The 23264-nt window shown below is 38.2% G+C and overlaps 1 protein-coding gene across 1 annotated transcript; it reads right to left on the bottom strand.

Moving 5' to 3' along the window:
* Positions 1-50: 50 nt before the first annotated feature.
* LOC122340932 (POU domain, class 2, transcription factor 1-like) lies at positions 51-22883 on the bottom strand. Its single transcript, XM_043234171.1, is given in 18 exon segments — positions 51-6609; positions 7553-7641; positions 7731-8064; positions 9024-9129; positions 9230-9412; positions 10298-10360; positions 10362-10444; positions 10734-10813; positions 10815-10851; positions 10854-10872; positions 11051-11224; positions 11364-11455; positions 11544-11676; positions 12584-12750; positions 12753-12762; positions 14287-14378; positions 14713-14778; positions 22745-22883. Coding segments are annotated over 18 exon segments (2067 nt in total). The 5' UTR covers positions 22791-22883; the 3' UTR covers positions 51-6316.
* Positions 22884-23264: the final 381 nt, after the last annotated feature.

Raw genomic sequence — 23264 nt, 5'->3', positions numbered from 1 at the left:
ATGATCCAAAACATGGCAACTATTAACAGACCAAAAGACATGCAAGAATATTAAAACACTTGGAAAATGGTTTAATGATGTTTACAACAAAAGAGAACTGTACAGTTACAGTAAAAGATTATCTTTATATATATATAAAAAAACGAACAAAATACAGCAGACAAATGCATCAAATCTACCATGTATCCTGATTCACATACTTATATTCTACACAATCATTCAGTTCTAAGCTACTGCGATGTAGCCGTTTAGCGTTCAGTCTTGAGTATATGTCGCTTGATAACAGGCCATGAGTGGCACTAGAGTTCAGGTCTGTAGTGATACTCAGAATCCAACCAATCATTATTATTACAACAGTGAGTTACAGCGTTCAGAAGGGAGATATAGAAGTACAATCTACAGTATGTGACAGGGTGAAAATGGAACACATTCCTTGAGCTTCAGCCGTAGGAAACATGGAAATGAGAGTACAGAGGGATTTCTTTTGAAATCAGTGACTAAAGTATTATGTACATAGTCTTTTTTTTTTTTTATCTTAACCATTTTTCTTTTTTGTTTTAAAAACAATGATAAGTTGGGCAGTGAAACTGATATCACATACATTGACACATCCAAAAACATACAAAAATACTATTTCTTTAACCTACAGTAAGACAGTTTTGCAGTTAACTTCCATGCTGTGACAGAAAAAGAGCAACATATCCAACAAACAGGAAAATTAAAAAACGACAAACTTTTTTTTTTTTTCCTCATAAGCATCTCAGAAAAATACCAAAATATACATCTAAACTTTGGAATTACTGAGGTTAGGACTACTGTCAGAGCTGGGTTCTGTTTCTTAATACACAAGCTGAAGGGTTTGGGAAGGAAGAGGAAAAAGAACAGAGCAATCTTTGGTATCTGCACTTGTAAAACATTTCATATTTGGATATTTTTGCTTTGGGATAGAGCTTATAGTTGCTTTCGACCCTCCACTCGGCATAAAACTATTAAGATCCATCTGTAAAGGGCCATGTCGCACAAACGCCGCCCTTGCAGGATGGAGGACAACGATGCATAGTAGCACAGCTGATCAAACCAATTGAAATCATGATAGTGGAAACAGCAAAGCTAGATAAAAGACATCGACAAAACAGCGAAACCACGGGACGACGGCACCTAAAAGACGACTATGGAGAGACGTTGCATGTTTTCAGTAGACAATCATAGAAACAGTGTTGCCTTGCTGCAGCCACAGAGTGGAACTCCAGAGGACAGTTTATCCTGAGCAGGTTGCAGTGAGCCCAGGACATCCTTCAGCGTGTATTAATAAACATCACCCAGCCCACGAGGGGTTACTTTAGGTCCTTGAAGTCCAGAAGCCGGCAGAGCTGTTGTACTTCCTCTTTCTACTAAACCCTGCCCACTTGGCCACAAATGACCAATGATCTAAAACCGCAAGCTGAAGGTTGAGGCAGGACACTAGAAGAAAGAGATTAGTCCATACAATCACATTGAAAGTCTTTGGTTACCACTGAGAAGGTGAGGAACAAGCAGACCGCAAACCCAGAAGAGCGAACGGCGCAAACCCTGCAGCGAATAAGGGTTAAGGGTTTATAAAAGACGATTGTCAAATCATAGAAAAACAGCTTTGGTACAAAATGAATAAAAGGAGCTATAGTGTGAAATTAAATTTGCGTTAAAAGCAAAATATAAATAAGTGGGGTGGGCTTCTAATGTGCATGAGCTTGTGCGGCCTTCTGGGTATCCATCCGGTTCCTCATTCAAAACTTAAAACAGACATCTGCAGGCTTCTGTGCTGGGACCAATCTTTTTTTTATTCATTATTATTTCATCTTTTGAAGTAGATTAAAGCAAGTTTTTACTCAGTTTTGAGTTATAAATGAGGTATACAACAGCTCCTTTACTCAGACCAGCTCTCGCTCGGCTCTCTGGTGCATGACCTCTTCTGCAACTATCCTATTTTGTCACTAGACTGAGGGTCTACAGCGGCAAACCCGCTACAATCGTGAAACTATCCAATCACAAGTCAGAGCATCCACACACACACCAAAAATCAAGTGCCAAAAAGGATTCGCAACAACTTCAAATGTACAGAGCTGTTGCCAGGTTCAACATCCTCGGGTAAATCACATCCCAAACATCTCATGAGCACACAGGTTAAAAAGGATATCATTTACAGCCAAGTGGTCAACTGCACCAAATGATGTACGATGCATCCTTATATCCACTTAAAAAAAAAAAAAGATCAGTTTCCTGTATTTCCTACCAATGAGTCTCAGTTAAAAGTCTCACTTTTAAGATATGACGTCAGACAGAACCTCTCTAAAGAATTATCTTTCGAAATAAATGCACCACTAGCGCCCCCTACATATTAGCTGGAGTTGAGTTATTAGTAAAGCTTTTAACAGGTATCCAACCGGATTGAATTTTACCTAAAGAAAATAGGTAGCAACATTTCCAAAATATCACAAAACACAAATAAAACTCACAGCGTTATTTTCATGGTTGATATGCACCATGTGAGTTTTGACATTGGTGCATGCTCTGTTGCAACCCCTTTCACATGCGCGCGCGCACACACACACACACACACACACACACAAATTCACAACCAAACAAAATCATCTTTCACATCAACATATTACAGTTTGCTACAATGTGTCAAAATCAGAAATAATAGTAAGGCATAAATGATAAATGCAAGTTTTTGTCAAACTAAGAAAGTCAGTGACGTTGCTCCCTCATGATATACAAAAAAAGGCATAAAGTAATTAAACTCAAATGATTGTTAAAGATTGTTAAAAAGCAACATTGCAAATTAAATTCAAAAAAAGTAAAGCAAGAGAGAGAGAAAAAAAAAAAAAAAAAAAAAAATTGGTGCCATCAAGTCTGTTACATCAGTGAAAGCCTGGGGCTTTCCTTTAGGAGCACCATCACAAGCCCCTCCCACTCAAACAAACCACATTTAAATGTGGGCAGGGCACACAACAGCCACTCCCACATCACAAGGGTGTGGTTGCAATTTTTGGTCTTGACTTTTTTTTTATTTTTATTTTTTAATTTTTTAGAATAGCTATAATATAAATGAAGTAATTTTTTGTTATTTTTTTTTTCTTTTAGTGAATAAGCATGACAAAAACACTACATTCAAACTAGATATTAGTTCAAATATAAAATATGAGCATCTTACATAAGTGAATATATATAGAATTTAGAAAAGAAGTTCTCTAATCTTTGAGTCATTCCTCAGATAAATATATCAGTAACTCCCCACAGTCCCGGCGACCACCGGGTCGTGACACTAATGCGCAAAACAACACATAAATCTACATGTCCAGAGAGGCTACGTTGAAATTTCCGGACAGAACCAGCGGAATGAGCAGCAACAAGACCCAGCCGCAAAGACAAAGGCTTTTTTTTTTTTTCTTTTTTACTTTGGCAAGTAGGATAAAATATTCATTACAAGTTAACCTGGACATACCCTTTAAGTAGTAATAGTAGTACTTGAAATAGCAGTAGTAGACTTGTGAGACATTATTATTTTCCTGTTATACTTTGTAGTTTTGTTTTACATGTTGGTCATTTTAAAATGGACTGTCAAAAACAGCTTTTTTTACATTCTGGAGTTGACTACTGGTGTCTTTTGCTTAAAGTGAACCTTCCATGTAAGTGCTGCTGAGGTATTTCAAATCATATTAACAATAAAACACATAGCGTCGCTAACAAACAGTCTTAACAAAAATTGACAGACAAGGCCACAGTAACGAATGACAAAAGGGACAGTAAGGGGAGACTCTGACCACTTTGTCACAGAATTTAAAACGTGTGTGTGTGTGTGTTAAAAGCAATGCTACGGATGAGACAGTACTGTTATTCTCCCAGAATACCTGTTCTCCAATGTTCATTAACAAGAATAAACAACAAAAAAGCAAGTCTAGACAGTGTACCAATGCAACACTAAAAATCCACCTTCTTGTCAAATGAAGCCATTTTAGAGTCTTTTGCATTTCCACAGGTTCTTCTGGATTTTAAATTAAACGTTTGGTGGACTCTTGATATTTCTATTGCTATTAATTTGTCGAAAACGCAGCATGGGTGTTGAGTCCAATTAGATTACATCCAAAAAACAAAGACTCGCAACAAAGGTTAAAGAAAGAAATGAAGGACACAGACTCCCAAAATCTCAACAGCACTTAAACACAAGGCCCTTAAGATTCTCTTTGGATCGTTAACCGCTCAGATATCGAGAGCTAAAGCAAGTTAGCGCTGCGCTAGAGAAGCTATATTTCTTCATATTGGTCGGACAATGCGAGTCAAAAGGAGTAGGGTTTAAAAGAAGTGTAATAGATGGTAAAGTTTGTCAGTAGTGAGTAGTGAAAGTGTGGTCAGCATTACACTGGCACACACAGGCACAGCAGCTAGTGAGAAATCGACTTTGGTTCAAGCTTTACATCATGGCTGCATTACATTGGTAGGGAAAAACAAAACAGACCATTCGGCTAAAACCCCCTTATTAAGTTCTCACCTCTTTATAACGGATATTTCACGCCTGCTTCTGTCCTCCAAGGTACAGCCTACGCATTGGGCTGGAGTGAAATTTAGAGAAGGCCCTGATTTCAGATAACGAAGGACTGAATCTGGCGCCTTGCAACTACAAAGAAGGGAAAATGTTCGAAAAGCCTGTTAAGTAAGAACGCGCTTGCTTTACTTCCATGTTTACAATTTGAAATGATCTTAACAAAACGGGAAAACCGACTCCCCCATTCGTGTCTCTAAAAGTCCTCATCAATGACCAGCAGGAGGGACAATCCCAAACCTCAAACTGGTCCTTTGCTGTAGTATCACGTCCTGCTCTCACCTCGGATCTATTTGGTTAGTTTCACTGACACTACAAAATTGAGGAGGGGCAGCCATCTCAAATGAAAGAAATAAAAAGAACAACTATGTTTTCGTCTTTGGAAAAGATCAAAATATTGCATTATATTTCCTGTGGTCTACCGAGAGCCTTCGCTCATAAATATTTAGGCTTAAACTACGCTACAGTAGCAATATACAGCAACAGGTATAACAAAGATTTTTGGTATATCTTGAAATAGAGGCAATACAAAGACCTCCGAAATAAAGACCTCTTAAAGCGTGACAGAAGTTCTGCTAAAAACCGAGCAGACTGCAGTTCTCAAATCCAGTTTTTTGGTACAGATACTGTGCACAAGTAGAAAACCAAAGACCCTAAAAAAAACCCAAAACAAAACAAAAACAAAACAAAACTTGAACATCATCCAACTTTATCTCGCTTGACCTACACCCTCACAATCAGGTGGTGATACCTTAAGTACATCCCATGTTAGGAAGACCGCGAGGAGGTTTACCTTGCGTGGTTACATAGCCTGATGCTAACGTTGCGAGCTCTCAGTTACTGAAGCTTAAAAGTAGACTGTACTGCTCAGTTACTTTCGCCCACGCCGAACATCTCCTCCGTGACGAATCATTTCATAATTCGTTAAAGCTTTTAGTATATTAAGTGAGCCTGTTACTGGGTGAGGATTCAGACCCAGACTAGTCTTCTGCTACCGAGTAAACTACGATATGATATGAAAACAATATCTGAAAGCATTTCAATAGAAAGAAAGGCCAGTCGAACGATTCCTTAAAGCAATGAAACCGCATCACAGCCGCTTATTACTCCATTTAAAGCCTTGTAACCACAAGTTAGTAAGATAATGGACATAAAGCTAACCCATTGCTTGACAAAAATAAATCATGTGCATCTAAAAAGGAAACGCTCCACGGGGACCGGAACGTCTGTAAAGCAGGATCTCCAGTGAAATCATAGACAGAGATCATAGACAGAACATTTTTCTACAGTGAGGAAGAGGAGGTTACTGTCAGCAGTAAGAAGGTATCATTCAACACAGAGTAAACAAAGTTTTTTGGTTAAAAGCATTTCAGAAATACCTCTGAAGAAGAGGTTTCATGTGAAAATGGGAGAAAAGAGCGAGTTCACTGAAACGAATATGTCTTTGCGCCACACAGAGGCTTGGCACAATGTCCAGGGAGGTTTCTGCTCTCCTGATGCAAGCTCTGTAGAGACGCCAACATTCGCTTACGGTTGATTTGGTTGAAGTCAACCCATCAATGAGGTCCAAACATCGCAGATTAAGGTGTAAATTAGAACGTATAAACTTAAAACTTTAAGATAACGTTAAAACAACATTAAATCCTATTTAAAAGGTTTGTTTTTGGTGGTAGCAAGAGATAGAAAAAAAAAAACTTAGAAAGAGGAAAGGGGGTCTAGGAGGAGTGGGTAAAGCTTTCACTGGGCCTTGGAGGCCGTGGTGATGGTGGAGGCGGGCATAGTTGCTGTAGTGACAGCGCTCTGGTGGGCATCAGCGGTGATGTGCAGGTTGAGGGCTCCGGCAGCCCCCGCGGCCCCTCCCGCAGACACCAGGCTAACCGGGTTACTGGCAAGCAGTGACAAGTTCTGAGGGTTCAGAAAGAGCGGTGCCGTCACAAGGTTAGGGGTGCTGCCGGCGCTGGTGTTGGCAAACAGCAGGTTCCCGCTCCCATCCAGGGATGTAATCGGCAGAGTGCCACTAGATGCCAGAGCTAAAGAGACAATGAACAGCATTTTAACTCCAGGTGCAGTGGCCTATAACAGATAAAATTAGTAGAAAAGAAATACAGCAATATAGAAATTTTGACTGCCAACTTGAAACTGACTATTCTTTACATACCCAGGCCCTAGCACGTTCATTTATGAAATATTTTCTGTAATTTATGCATTCAGATATCGGCAAATCTGTAGTATATTTCATTTGTTACATTTTTTTTTAAAACAAATAATACTTTCTATTATATTACCAATCATATCAACCAAATAAGATTGATGTTAATCATTAAAAAAATATAGATTCTTAAAGAAATATTGTAGATTTTCACTTTCTGATAATGTAAAACGTTCCATACAAACTCAATTTTCTGTTCAGTTATACAACACTATTTTTTTAATGTTATTATGAAAATAATATAATAAGTAAATTATTACAATACTAATAGCAACAATTAGAAACTTGTGATTTAATATAAACTTGTATAAACAAATTGCAGAATAGTATTATTGCTTTTATTATTATTATTATTATTATTATTAAGTAGAAACAAAGTACACTACTACTGCTATTAAACAATAATATGTTACAACAGGATTAAAGAAATTTCATAATTTTAATATAAAAATATTAATATTATAAATAAAAAAATAATTGTACTACAAAAAAGATTATCTATAAAACTTGCACTCAGATGGTCACATGAACTTATAAAGATTTGCACTGTATGCAAATATGTTGTTTAGAATATTTTCATTGTATGCAAATAAGTCATTTTCAATCTTGGAATTGTATGCAAATATTTCAAATGCAGAAAGCTTTTGAGAGTGTATAGTGACAAAAGTGCCACTAAAACATTGTTTTTCTGCCACATATTCATCATGCACATGCAGAGCCATATTAATAGAAGTAAATTCAAGGGTACTTGCCGCTCCACACACCTTGGATTGTGGCCAAGGTGCTGTTGCTCATCAGTGCTGGACTCAAAGCGCTACCGAGACCACCGGGTGCCAAACTTAGAAGAGCCCCGCTGCACGAGAAACACCAGAGAAGTATTAAACACACCGATGTCCAAATCACAAGCTCAAGGTTCTTTCAGAAGATTAAAATGACACTTACCCAGGAGTGAACTGTGAGGATGCCATAAGGCCAGGATTGAGGCCTGCAGCTGCAGCCATGGCAGCGATACTGGCGCTGGTGGGCAGCTGGGCAGCTCCTTGCAGAGCAGCTGAGAGGCTGGGAGCTGCCACCATCACCTGCCCAGTGCCCAGAGTTTGCGCCAGGGAGGAACTTACTGCAGTCACCGTCTCCTGAGCAGAAGCGTGCTCTGAGGAGGACGTCTGCGCTACGGTGGGAGATGGGCTGAGCGAAGGAGAGGATGCTGCGGTGGTGATCACAGGCGCTGTGGAGATGACCGATGCAGTGTTAGTGGTAGCCGAGCCAATAGTTGTGCCTGGAGGAATAAAAGACTTTTAAAAGGGTTCTTTAGTGTGGTATGTAGTCGTTCACGCAAGTATAAGATCTGTATGAGAGTTAGTTAAAAGTCTCCCACAACTAGAAAACTGGACTAAACGGCTAGTTAAAACACCCCCCCACATGTCTACGTCAAAATGTGGTAATATTTGCACAAAGCAGCCCAAATAGTCACGCAACAATAGAAGGATTGCATAGCAGTGTTGATGCAGCCAGTCAGGGAGATGCTGACACTTTATTTGGCCTTCCTAAAGTATATGAAATCATTAGGATTACTTACGACAGATCAGCACAACCCATTTTTTTGGATTTGTGCATTGCATTTTAGAGACAACAGGGTTACAAAAGGTTATGCAAAGGCTATTTCTGGAAAAAACAAAAAAAAAAAAAAAAACAAGTATGTGTTGTTATTAGTTTTAAGTATTTGCTATTGACCATTCCAGTGTGGAGTTTAGCTCTGGCACGGCACAAGCCATGGAAATGACTGGTTTCATAACGCAGCCCATTCCGCATCCTGTGTGACAGGGCTTTAAAACATGTCATGTGTGCGAGAGAGACAGGGTCACATTACTAAGGACATCATTAACTGTTTTACATTTATTTTGAAAGCTGGACTTCACGATTAAGAAAAGGGGTGTTACATTTCTGCTGCAAGCTTGTGGTATTCGGCCAATCACAATGCACTGTGCCAGCTGGCCATTCAGAGCAGACTGTGCTTGTCAGAGGGAGGGACTTTGTCGAAACAATGAGTTTGAGGGAGGTGGGGCATAGAGGAGATACAATTATGTCAAGTGTTGGAAAAATAATGTGTTTTTTGAACATTACAGCATGTCAAGAAATTCTATTACACCTAATAAACTAAATAATATCTTTAAAATAGCATCACATGACCCCTTTAAAGATTGTGAGGAGAACAATAGGAGTGTTTTTCTTGCCTACCAGTGAAACCGATGCTGGAGACACTAGTGCTGGTGAGAGGCAAAACTGGGTTTACAGTCATTGTAGTCGGTGTGTTACTGGTCACAAGACTTGCTGTACTCGGTGCCTGTAAAAGGAGGGAAGGAGGAAAGGAGGAGGTTTAGCACTATTTTAAGCAGTCAGATCTGCTGTGATGAATGAAGGGAGGCAGTTTGCATGTCGCGTACCAGAGGTGTGGTGGGAGAGAAGATTGCTTTGATAGGAGTGCTGACGGCGCTGCCACTGCTTGGTGGGTTGATCCTCTTCTCCTTCTGTCTGCGGTTACAGAACCATACTCGGATCACCTCTTTCTCCATGTTGAGCTGGTCCGCGATCATGGTGATCTCCTCAGAGGTAGGTTTTTGGTTCTGCTTAAAAAGGGCAAATGCACAAGAAACGCCCTTACGGCAAACAAAACATAAAGACCTACAAGCCTACAGCCCATGGTCTGAGGAAGTAATAATTCAGCTGGAACCTTTTAAGTTGAGACAATCTCAAATGTTTGAACAGGACTGTATGAATGTATGGTTAGTTAAAAGAAGGGGTGAATGTTGTGGATGTTTTGTTTCTGATCATGCAAGAAGGTAATTAATCATTAAATCATACAGATTATTTACATTTTAATTTATAGTTTAATATTACAGATTTATAGTGCTGTATTGTTATTTATAATTATTATCATCATATATAATACACTACTATTACTACTACTAATAGCAACGAATGCGATTTAAAAAAAAAACTTCAATGTTCAAACTGAAAAAATTATTATTATTATTATTATTATTATTATAAGTAGTAGTAGTAATAAAGTACACTGCTACTAACAATAATAAAAATAATAATATAAATTGTGTAAACCTGAAGTAAATTATTATTAATATTTTAATATTAAAATGATAAATGTTATTATAAATAAATACAATAATTGTATTTTTAAATATTTTGCAACGGCTACTACTGTATTATAAATGTTTAATATTTTTAGTGTAAAGAATAAATTTTCAACTAATTTTTTAAATCAGTGCATTCTGATAAAACACAGCATATAAATCTGTGTATATATTATAATCTTACTGTATATTATAAATGAGTGTATATAATTTAATGTACATAAAAAAAAATAATACAAATAATAAACTAAATTACGGAAAATATGAATTGCATATTTAATCATTCTAATTCAATTTAATTGATAGTTCAAACACTAGTAAAACTTGCTCATCAAATAAGCTCTGATGTGAGATGTCGCTCACTTCCAGAAAGCTCTTTTCTAAGGCCACTCTGATGTTGGTCTCAATGCTGGTCCTCTTCTTATGGGCGGCGGTTCAGACCCTCCATGCCCAGCCCAGGTGAGCCAAGAGAGCTGGGACTGGACAGGGCCTGGTCAGACGTCTGGTTCTCTGCACAAACAGCGCGTACAAAGCACAAAGGAGTGATATAAGCACCTGTGCCACACAGCACTGCGGATGTGCTTTGAAGCATCAGCTCTACTACTTAGCAACATTAAGTAAAACATTAGCTTTATATAAAAAGACCCGAGACTTGCAGTGCACTGAGAGGAACTCCAAAACTAAAGAGGAATGCACCAGGAATCTTCATATCCTTTCTAACATTCTTCATGGTATACAATGTTATTCTAAATGAAGGCAGCAAAGAAGAGAAATGGCTTAAAGCAGAGAAAATACATACCTGCATCATTTAGCCATTTTTCAAGCAGAGGCTTCAGTTTGCACATGTTTTTAAAGCTCAGGTTCAAGGCCTCAAAGCGAAATGGTGGTTTGGCTGAAGTCATTCCCATAAAGTTTTTCATGGCAAGGCCAACATCCCCCTGGTACAAGCAAAACAATAGCATTAAAATGTTAAAGAATTTACAAGTGACTTATGAAGGAGAATGCAAATAATTCAAAATAATTCAGCTTCTCTGATGACTAAATAACCCCAGAGACATCCGAATAGTGAGATCAACAAGAGTGCGCATTAACTGTAAGCAGTAAATCCCTGTTTACCTGCGTGAAGCCCAGTTTGATACGTCTCTGTTTGAAGGTCTTGGCAAACTGCTCTAGCTCCTCCAGGTCGCTGGGCTCCTCCAGGCTGGGTGTGTCGATGTGCTTTGGTGTCGTCTGGCTGTGAGGAAGGGATTGGATGGGGGTCGCTGCTATCGTGCGTGTGGGTGTAGCAGGCTGTGAAAAAAAAAACGTACACTGCAGTCAGCGCTGTTTGCAATAGATACAAAAAGGTGTATGCAAATCCACTCTTGCAGATGTCTAACAGATCAAAAATAAAACAATGGATGCAGTGGGTGAATGGGATGACCCTGACCTGTGTGGCAAGTGTGATGCTTGGCTGGGTCTGCAGGAGGTTGGCTTGGCTTTGAGGTAGTTGAGTTAGAAGGTTCTGGGCCTGCAGGAGACCTGGTTAGAGCAAGAGGAAAGACAGTGCAATAAGATAGGTGGATGACACAGAGGGCTGGAGAGAAAGTTAAGATGACACTGGACTCACTCTGCTGGCCCTGTGGTGTCTGCGAGATGATGAACTGCGCGGGCTGCAGCTGTGTTGCGATGGGGTGGCCCGGCTGGACCAGCACAAACTGCTGCAGGTTGAGGTTCTGCTGCTGTTGCAGCTGCTGTAACTGCTTTATTGTTCCACACAAACGCAGAACGTGAACAACATTAGTATGAGTCACTATACCAAGCATGCCAGTTAAGCTATGACTGCCATGACAACCTCATCAATTAAAAATAAGTAGGGTTCAACAGTAAAGACATTTTAGATTTTGTTACAAAAATATATTTTGCTGTTTCCATGACAATCGGCAAAGTAAAACATTTAGGTTTCTGTTTTCTGCAACTTTGATCCTAGAGGAAATGCCTCCTTTTTAAATTTGCCAACACATTTGGCACATTTAAAGAATAAATTGAAAGGTCTGCAAACTCCATCAAAAATTGTATATTTATCTCTTAATGTGTTATCTTTTTCCATATGTGACCCTGGACCACAAAACCAGTCATAAGGGTAAAATATTCAAAACTGAGATTTATACATGATGTGTAAGCTGAATAAATAAGTTTTCTAATGATGCGTGTTTTGATGAGACAATTTTTGTCTGACAAAATCTGAAATTTGAGGGTGCAAAAAAAAATACTAAGAAAATTGTCTGTAAAATTGCTCAAAGTTCTTAGCAAGTTTTCATATATTTATGGTACGAAATTTACCAAATCTCTTCACCGAACATGATCTTTACTTAATGTCCTAATGATTTTTGCCATGAAATAAAAATTCAGCATTTTGACCTATACTTTACATTTTTGGCTATTGCTATAAATATTCCCCAATAATGTAATATTGGTTTTGAGGTCCTGGGTCACATATTTGTTCCGATTTCTTTCAGCCACCCATTTGCTAAAGTCTGTAATCCCTTAGTTTTGCCTTTACTGAAATACCATTTATTCAAATGATAATAATTGCACTGAAAGAATGGCTAAATAAATACATTCAAATAAAACAAGGCATTTCAGTCACGGGACTGGCGGCTCTCTTACAGGTGTGATCTGGATGGGTTGGGAGAGAGGGATCTGGGTGATGGGGGTGGCAGCGGAGGCAGAGATGCTGGCTCCTGTAGTGCTGCTCTGCTGGCCGGCTGAATGCTGCACCGCTGCTGCTAAGAGCTGAGCCTGAGCCTGCTGCAGCAATAACTGCTGCTGCGCTGAGTCAAAGTCAACTGCAGAAAAGAGAGCAAGACAAAGAAACAAAGACAAGAATTCATTTAACCTCTAATCACCACATTTTGGCAATAGGCCCATTTACCCTGGACTCAATGGTAGTTGCAGATGTTGTCATTGTCAAAATGTGCCATTTAGAGTTAGCCAGGAATTATTATATATCAACCTACACAGTAATCCTTGGGTGTGCATTATTTTTATTATTTCAATGATTCCCCCCCAATCCTGAATTTGTGCACAAAACAGAAAACAGTGAAATTTCAGTGTGTCACTACATAACAGGTTTATATGTATATACCACACTGATGATGCAATGACACTGAAGCCTGTCTAGGTTTTAGGTTGGCCAATCAAACCAGCAAGAATTGGCAGCCTGAAGTAATATAAAGTATTTTTGTGCTACTGACAAGTAATGGTCAACCTAAAGGTGATTTTAAGTCACAAAAAGGGTTCCACCACTTCAAAAAAGGAAACTGATACCCAACTGTTCAGAATGAAGAAAATGATGATGAATAGAAGTGCCATATATTTTAATTTATTTTTAAATAATCATGTATAACAAATGGAACTTCTCATGAAAAACTATATAACCCATGATTTTGCCAAGAAAGAACATTTTAGCTTGTGAAGCACTGCAAATAGTGCCTGTCATCACACTCAAATGTTTTAGATATATATATATATATATATATATGTGTGTGTGTGAGTGAGAGAGAGAATGGTTTACAATAAATGTACAAATCAATGTTTGCAATGCTATAATTTACTTCTCTAAAAAATAAAAAAATAAAAATCTATGAAAAAATGAATTGGGAAAGACACTTTCAGAGCCAAGAGCGCTGAAAAAGCGGACAGGCACTTTCGTACTCTTTTGAACAATACGGTTCATGCTTTTTTCTAGTTTAAATGTTCCAGTTTGGTAGCAGAAGCAAATCAGGATTAATAAAGATGACTTTTTAGCTTTTGCTCAGTCTATGTGGAAATGGGGGCAAAGAAAACAATAGGGATAGAGGAAGACCATCCCAAAATTCTTCTCCAAAATCAAATGTGTTTTGTTCTACACTGATGAACGGTGATATAAATATACCGCAGCCTTCTGAGACTTCAAGCGGAGAGCAAAGCGGGTATGCTAATTAACGAAACTGTTATGCAGTACATGTAAATTCTGCATAGATTTGCATATTCTCAACCATCTGTTTCCGAGCAACTGCAGAGCAGCTAATTAGCATATGGGGCCCAATAATTTCCCCTGTAACCAGGAGATAGCATGTTGTGCTTTAAATCTCTAATCTTCAGAGTTACGACAAATCTCACACATTATTTTCAATTAGACAACAATGCATGACATCAGGTGGAAAGCCTCAGCAGTCATTCTTAAACATGATAATGACACACGCACGTCAAGACAGTGGCAGTTTTGTGACTCAGACACGGGCCCTGGGGACATCTTTAAATTCCTATAGCTCTTTCATCCATGTCACAGACCACAAATGTGTGTGCAAGCGCAGAGAAAAAGATTATACCTGTTGGAGCAAGGCCTGTGCGTGTGCATTGGTGATTGCGCTTGTTGTTTGCACAGTCTGCCTCTGAAAGTCCAGTCCATTTGTTTGGGCACCTGGAAGAAGAAAAGCAGTCAATGCCACAATAGATCAGAGCCACACAAAAAGGTCTTTTCAACCAAGATATTCAGCTCCATGGCCTTTCTTATTTCAAACTTAAAAAAAAAAAAAAAAAAAACGTTCTGCAATACATATTGAGAGACTGTCCTACATGTTCAACCTCAGTCAAAGCTGCATAAGTGACCCTTTACAACGTTCAAAATTGTGAAGTCATAGTGTTTCAACTCAAACGTAACAAAAAAAAAAGAAATGTGTTAGATCAAGGCAAAAAGATCCGAGCTGAGAAAATATAAAAACATGCAAGAGCCAACTGTTCCAACTGTAACTCACCAGTGTTTTCGTCTCCGCTCTCCATTGCACATTTACTTGTTTCCGATGGATTACTCATTCTAGAATCTGGAACAGACAGAGTAGGGCCGGACTTTCAGTTTCTCTTCAAACACCAATCATGCAGTGACTTTTTTTAACAGTGAAACAGCAATGTTAAAAAAAAAAAAAAAAAAAAAAAATCCAAACCATGCTCGACCATTTTTTAAACTGAACATCAAAAAAAAAATATTCTACTTAATATGCTATTGACCTCACAGAATGTCTCAGTTTCGTTATGAGAAAATCTGATTGGTGTAAATTAACAAACCAAACACGTTCACCACTCAACTCCAGACAGCATAGCATCACTATACAGTAAAACAGATCTAAAAATGCTGTTGCCGACCACAAACGTCACTCACCAGCAGCTGCTGCACCTGCCTTGTCAAGCGGCTCTACAAGCATCACAACAAACTTAGCACCCCTTTCACAGACAACCCTCAAAAGCAAAGAAGTCTCTCTCTGTGTAACTAAACGGTTTGGAGTGGAAAAACAACACACGTGCAGAACACGGCTAAGCTTCACTGAAACTGTGGCTGCCTTTCTCTCAGTCTCTCCGGCTTGCTTGCTTTGCTCTCTCTCTCTCACTCTCTCTGTGCCATGATTGTCATAACAACTAGAGTGTGAAGAAGTTCGTTTTCATTCTGGAACGGAACAGAAGCGAAGCGGCTGCCAGCGCCATAATAAAGCATAATCAGTATGCAGCTGATTAAAGCCATATGCAAATCTCCCTCACTTCATTAGCCGAGCAACACTTTGAAGTCCTGCAAGCAATTCATTTCGCACGGCGCTCTGAGAGCTTTCTCCCTAATTTAAATGTTCATAAATATTTATCATCTCATTAGCATATTAATTGGATCGCTTTGGAGGGAAAACGAGGAATGGGGAAGAAAAAAAAAAAACTGTGTGTCAATGCACGAGCCCAATTACCTACGGAGTGCTGGTTAAATTAGGTGAAACAGGTGAGCTTTCTGTCAATGCGATCAAAGCGCGCAAACCGATGAGGTCTGTATCTGGTCATAAAGACAGCAGGTTGCATTCAGAAGCATTTCTTATACATTCTAAGCACCAGAGGTTGCGGATGGAGCTGTTCGGGAAGTAAATTACTTGCCATTCTCCACCATCCCATTCATACAGCCCCCTGTGGCCCAAACACTTCACGGATCAAATTCCGTGACTTCTGTAGCCGTATTGTCTGGAAAAGCGCATGAAGTCTGCTTTGCATATCCAGATTAACTGTGCACCTCATTAACTGATATTTTCAGAGCTTGGCCTAATTACAACAGAGATTTACACATAAGAACAAAGACCTGACAGAGTAAGCATAAAGAAATACTGCTGACACTTAAAATACTTCTTCAGAGGGCTAAACTTTACTCAGACAACAGCAAGATTACAAAACGAGCACAATCCAACAAATCAGCTGTATTTTATAATTATATTTTTTTATTTCTTTGTTTACCTTCTGATCCAAAGACAAACTTGTGTGAAAAGCACATGACAGTTTTGCTTAATGGCAAAACTAACCTGAAGAGTAATATTCAAATTAGCAAACACAAAAAAATAAATCCTCAATTTAATGCAAATATTACACTTTATAAAACACTTTATGGAAAAGAGGGCTCAGAACAGAGGACAAAATAATTTCAATATTTCATTACCGGCAAGCAGGAGCAAATAACATCATTCATATTCAAAGTGTGCTTTTGAAAACACATTACATTTGAGTTTCAGAAAGGAACTAATGAAAAATTAAAGACGCTTGACGGTATGATGGAAAACATTTCACAGATCACAATTATTTTCACTCGTATGTTATCATTTAGTATGACAAAACCATTTAACTGGAGAACATGAAGTCACTCCAATCGGTCACATACAAATTCAAATATTTTTGTTGCACATAATTGCCGAAGGCTGGCGAACACCACAAACACACTTGATTTTAGGTCTATAATATTTTATATTAATAGACTGTTAGCCTGCAGGGACTGTTTCTACATGTTCATATCAGCAAAGCATGAAAAAAAACTCAAAGCACAAGAAAAAAAATACAGACAGATGGTCAAAGAGAGACTCAAAATGCCATGAAGTTTCGTAACTATGCTTGAAAAGAGTCAGTTACTACAAAAATAAAAGTAAGGATTCATGCAGGTAATTTACACTATAGGTATGAGCTGTGGATACAGGAAACAAACAAGTTTCAGCATGTTATTGTCTCTCTAGGCCCTACAAACAGAGTCAAAATGTTATCAGTTTAGAAGTCTTTTACACCTGACTCCTATAGATACGTCATGTGACACGTCTGAAGCCAAACAATTATATGCTACTCTAAAATACAAACAAAACAGTTCTCGTGTATTCAGAGAATGAGTGATAAATGTGAGAAGGGGAATACAAATGATTTTAAAGCAGATAGAAAATGTGGTACATTTCCCCACTGGTAAATTTCTTGAGAAGTAAGTTTTATGATGGAATTTTTCAACAGTTAGCTTTGGTCTTTGATTTGATAAGCCAAGACATTGTTTTGCCTTAATAAGGTACTCTATAATATTACAGGACAGCTGTATAAAATGGGAAAAAAAAACCCACACCAAAATCTTTAACCAAGATGTGCATCATGTTGTTACTATTAATTAAAACCTATGCTAAATGAACGAAGGCTGAAATCAAATAAATTATAAAACACACATATATACATACATACATACATATATATATATATATATATATATATATATATATATATATATATATATATATATATATAAAAAACTTGAATTAAATTATAACTTACAGAGCAAATGTACAAACCATTACTTTTAAAAAATTTATTCAAATAGAAATTTTGAATATACAATAAACTCTTATTCTGAGCATTATGAAATATTAGAATATTATGAATACTAAATAACATGAATTTCATTACAAGACGTAATAGACCAATTCATAATTAGATTAGTACTACAACTAAATTAAAAAACTGTTCAGATTTCACAACCATCAATTTAAAAAAAAAACAAACTTCAATTGTTATACATATATATAGGGCTGGGCGATAATTCGATAACGATAATTTTCACGATATAAATTTTCTCGATAACACGATAATGACAGTTCGATAAGCGCTCGATAATGTTTACGCGACTATACGAACGCGCTGCGCACGCATTTTGCAGCCTGCGCTTCTGGATGCCACACGCAGTGTTAGTACTATACAGCCATACAGTGTCAGTTGCACGTGTTGGAGGAGTAAGAAAAATGAGCGACAGTGAAGAAAATGCACCGTCCACGACTAGCTCGCAGGTCACAGACTTAGTTGACAAGAAAGGTCACTCAACTTCAGTAGTCTGGAGCTATTTTGGTTTTTTGCAATCCGACACAAAACAGAGCGACGTGCACTGCAAACTGTGCAGACGACTCGTGCCATCAAAAACAGGCAACACCACAAACCTCTTTCATCATTTAAAACAACGTCACCCTTCAGAATACGAAGATGCAAAGAAATTACAGACCCAAACAAGTGTTGGTAAACGTCGTGGACCATCTACAAGCATCAGCGCAACTACCCAGCAGAGTCTCATGTCGTCATTTTCAAAGCCGTGCCTTATGAGAAAAAACAAAAAGACATGGAGACATCACAAAAGCAGTTGCATATTGCATTGCAAAAGACATGCTTCCCATTAGTCTTGTCGAAAATGAAGGATTTAAGAATCTTATCCACGTTCTTGACCCCAGATACGAACTACCGGGCCGAAAACATTTCTCGCAGACAGACAGCGCTTCCACGGCTATATACTGAGTGTAGGGAGACGGTAGAGCGGCATCTGCAAAATGTACAATTCTTCGCTACTACTTCGGATATATGGTCCAGTCGCACATCGGAGCCTTATCTGAGCCTTACAGTTCATTTTATAGACGAAGACTGGAATCTTCAGAGCAAATGCCTTCAAACAGCTTATTGTCCTGAAGATCATACAGGTGAAGTTATTGCCCAAGGAATGACTGAAGCACTCACCTCCTGGGGCTGAGTGAAACCAGACAAGTATGTATCACAACTGATAGTGGTGCAAACATGGTAAAAGCTGCATCGCTCAATAAATGGACACGACTTCAGTGTTTTGGACATCGACTACACTTGGCTATTGGTAAGCATTAGTCTCCGTATTCCATCTAATAACAAAAAGTTATAGAAATAATAATAATGATGATGAATTTTAAATCAATATTGTATTTAGGGCTGCAACAACGAATCGATTAAATCGATTAAAATTGATTACTAAAAGTAGTAACTTTTTGGGAGTAACGTTAACTTATGAATTTACGTGCTGAATCTTGCGTTGTGTGTTAAAATTTTGAATTAAAACGGAAAAATAAAATAAAAGGGATACATCTGTCATACAGCGTTATTGTGGCTGCGTGTGTCACGTGACAAACATGACGCGTAGCCATGGAAACATTAAAGGTGAACGTTCTAAAATTACGGTCGCCTAAAAAATTCACTCCTACACTGCAAAAAGCTTTTTACTTAGTAATTTTGTCTCGTTTCCAGTCCAAATATATTAAAAAAAATCTTAAATCAAGATTACTAGACAAGAAAAAATGGCATGAGAAAATTAAGAGATGCTTAAAACTTCTGTTTGAGATGCTTTAAATTCTTTTTTGGAGTGCACTTTCTAAAGATTTTAGTTCTGTTTGAATAAAAATTAATGCTTTAATTGTTTTTTTGTTTTTATCCAATTGATCGATTAACCAAAAAATAATCGACTGACTAATCGATTATTAGAATAATTGTTAGTTGCAGCCCCAGTTGTATTATTGATGTGTTCTTAAATGTTAATGATTACAAGAAAGAAGCCATATTTAAAACTGAAATGCATAATTTAGCCTAAATATTTAATGTGGAGTAGTAGTAGTAATGATGCTGATATAAAAGCTAATTTATATAGTGCTGATGGCCTTGTGCTGCTCAATTGTTGCTACAGTATATTATATATATTTTTCTTTACATATTGTGGATACATTTGAAAAAATATTGTGTTGAAAAAGACAAAGTAAGTATCTATTTCCATTCCTTCCTCAGAGAAAGCGGGAAGGACAAGAGGGTGGAACGAGCTGTCGGGCTGTGTAAAAAAGTAGTGGCTGCCTTCTCTTTCTCTTGGAAAAGAAAAGAGACCTTGTGACTGCTCAGGAAGAACTTAAACTGCCCAGACACAAGATGGTGACAGAATCACCTACCAGGTGGGGCTCACGTCAAAAGATGGTGGCCAGGGTGATTGAACAGCACAAGGCTATCAGTCAGGTACTCACTGCTGACAAGAAAACCAGACACTTGGTGCCTACCTGGCAGGACATTGACGTTTTGGAGTCAATAAATGAGGGCTTGAAACCACTTCTTGAGTTCACAGATTCACTGTCTGGTGAATCTTATGTGAGTGTGTCCTACCTTAAGCCTGTGCTGCACCTCTTCAAAACAGAGGTCCTGAAACATTCTGATGATGACACACAGCTCACAAAGGACATAAAGACAGTAGTCATAGACTATCTCAGTGAGAAGTATGATGAGGAGATAACAGATGAACTGCTTGATATGGCATCCTTGGTTGATCCGCGCTTCAAGACTCAATATATCAGGCCAGAGAAAATTGAGGGAATCAAACAAAGAGCAGTTTCTGAGATTCTGAATATGGAAGGAGACCAAGGTCCATCCACTTCACAGGCTTCATACAGAACAGAAGAAATGGAGGCAGAGGGGAGCTGCTGCAGCTGTTCCTGCCAAGAAGCAGAGGAAGTCACTTGGCAGTTTTTAAGAGGCCATCCCCAGCAACACAGGACTCACTGACATGCAGGTAGTGGAGATGGAGCTGGAGCACTACCTCATGGCTCCAGATGCAGACAGTGAAACAGAACCCTGGATTGGTGGAAGATGTATGACAAAAATTTCCAAAAGTAAGCCAACTAGCAAGGCGTTACTTGTGTATCCCTGCTACCAGCTCCCCTTCCGAGAGGCTTTTTAGTACTGGAGGAAACATTGTGACCTGTCATAGAGCAGCTTTAAAACCTGAGACTGTAGACAGACTTGTCTTTCTTGCACGTAACTTGTAGGAAATGTCTTTGGCTGTTGAAAACTTGAGCAGTAAATGCTGAAAAATGGTTAAGATTGTTCTTTTGTTTATTATTTTTTTATTTATATTGTCAGACAGCTCAAACATTTTACAAAATGTGTTAAATCAGCTGCACAAAGGGATTGGCATGCTGAAAAGATTTGTCTATTCTCATTTTTTGTTGGAAGATAAATATACTTAATCACTTTAACTCTACATTTACAGTCAGAGCCATGTTACAAATGTTGTATAATTTTACAGTTCTTATTTTTTTATAAAAACGTTTTATATATTCTATTAATATTAATAATATTATTCTATTGATGTTGATGTAACTAGTAATATTCAAATCTGTATCTACCTCAATTGATCATTGTTTGAAAATTATTTGTCATGTTCTGACAATAAACTATAAATAATAATTAATTGTCTGGTTTTTCTTTTATTCAGGAGAAAAAAACCTGCCTTTAAAATCGCTAGATATAAAGATTTGACATTTATCGTGATAATTATCGATATCGACTGATAAGGAAAAAATTATCGTGATAATTTTTTTTGCCATATCGCCCAGCCCTACATATATACAACTTTCCCTACATATCGATATTTACTATGGGAAGCTTTAAAACTGCCAAAAGCGGACTATTACAGATTTAACCATATGAATTTCTGTAGATGTTCTGTAAAGTACTGTAAAAATGTATATATATATACGAAAAAAAAAATACCAATTATGAGTATGATATCTGAACACAAGCTTAACTGTGAATCTCTGATTCGACCGTATATGCGAAAGCCACGTCACGATTGACATATTAATGATCGCACGCAAAATCATAACTAAGGCACCGAATAATATTTGTCACAGGCGAATAAAAACAGCAAAAATTACTTTTTTGGCGGCTAACGGAAGATGAAACAGTAAAAATGACTAAACACAGGCACACGGCTTCTGGAACAATAGTGGAGAAGCCGTGATCTATTTGAGGATCACCTATTAGACTAGCAAATAAAGCTGGCATAATGCCTGCCTGCATACATCTCCTCGAGCAGACAGGCTGATACAACGTTACAGAAACACCGGCTGTTCCACAAAGTATCAATTTGTCACAACCGGACTGGATACATTGTATAAACCGCCGTCAGAGTTCCATTTTGGCACGTTCCACCATCCTTCGACAATGAAATGGATTCATTCTGATAGAATATGCTGAACAGCGCATTCTGAGCTCTAGAAGGCCCACATGAATAACATAACAGGGCTACACGCCTGCAATGGGCACAAAAGGCAAGAGAATAGGCATTAAAAAAAAATCACGCCGTGTCCTAACTGTACAACAAGCAAGCCCCAGCTGCTCTGCTCTTTCATATTTTCACCGTAAACACGTTGCGCAGACGCCGGCTGATTGCGAGCGAATGAATATTCAAAGCTTTATATGTGGGATTGGCTCACGGCACAATACAGCAACACAAAGCGGCTAGAGTAGCATTAGCCGCTTAGCATGCACACAGTAGCCTTTAGTTATGATTAACTGAAAAATTCTAACAACCTCTGACCGGGGACAGTGCAAAACCCCGCGAGCTGTCGCCGATTATGACTAATAAAATATGCAAAGTGGCGATTTCTCGGCGGCGGTATGAATATGTAACGCGGCTGCTCTAATCACACAAAGGAGGCATTTTTCCTTTAATTTGCCGTCGCACTGCATTGCCAGTTTCACCGTCGCACAGACAGAGAATTATTCCCCGATACGTTTATTTAAAGGGTGCATATGATTGCAACATCGGGTTTGAGTATTTTGTTTACGCTTTCCCTACCGCGCTTTACTGGCTTGAGAGAAAGAGTGTTTGAATATGAATATGAATATGTAAAATGCAGTAATGATTACCTGGTCCTGAACTCTCATCTTGACTCGCTGCTCCTCCGTCCGCCATTTTGAATATTTAAGCCCAAATCCTCAAAACACAATACAGAGGCTCACCGATGCACTCACTCACAGCATCAGCATGGCAGATCTGAGAGTTCCCATCAGCGCGTCTCAACTCACCCAGAACCACCCCCGAAGGACACGCTGACATTGATCGTTAACAATAATTACACTTTTAACTTTTAAATACACTTTAGGCGCGCGTGGATCATTGGTGCGAAAAAAGAACGGGGGAAATTGAGAAAAGCATTGTTTTATGAACAATGCAATTAATAGGAAAGAAAGAAATGTAGCTTACGCCATCGTTGTTACATGGAAAATTACTGAAATTAAAAACAAACAACAAAGACAGAAAGCAATGGGTTGTTTGCTAGTTTATATCACCACAGGTACAATTGCATTTCTGCAGGCAAAGTATATATAAAGAATATATTTAAATCGTCCCTATTCCAAATTCATTTTAATCACATAATAAATCACA

The sequence above is a fragment of the Puntigrus tetrazona genome, unplaced genomic scaffold (assembly GCF_018831695.1).
Source record: "Puntigrus tetrazona isolate hp1 unplaced genomic scaffold, ASM1883169v1 S000001081, whole genome shotgun sequence".
Classification (NCBI taxonomy): Eukaryota; Metazoa; Chordata; class Actinopteri; order Cypriniformes; family Cyprinidae; genus Puntigrus; species Puntigrus tetrazona.
Note: the sequence above shows the minus strand (reverse complement) of the source record. Positions and strands in the feature narration are given on the sequence as shown.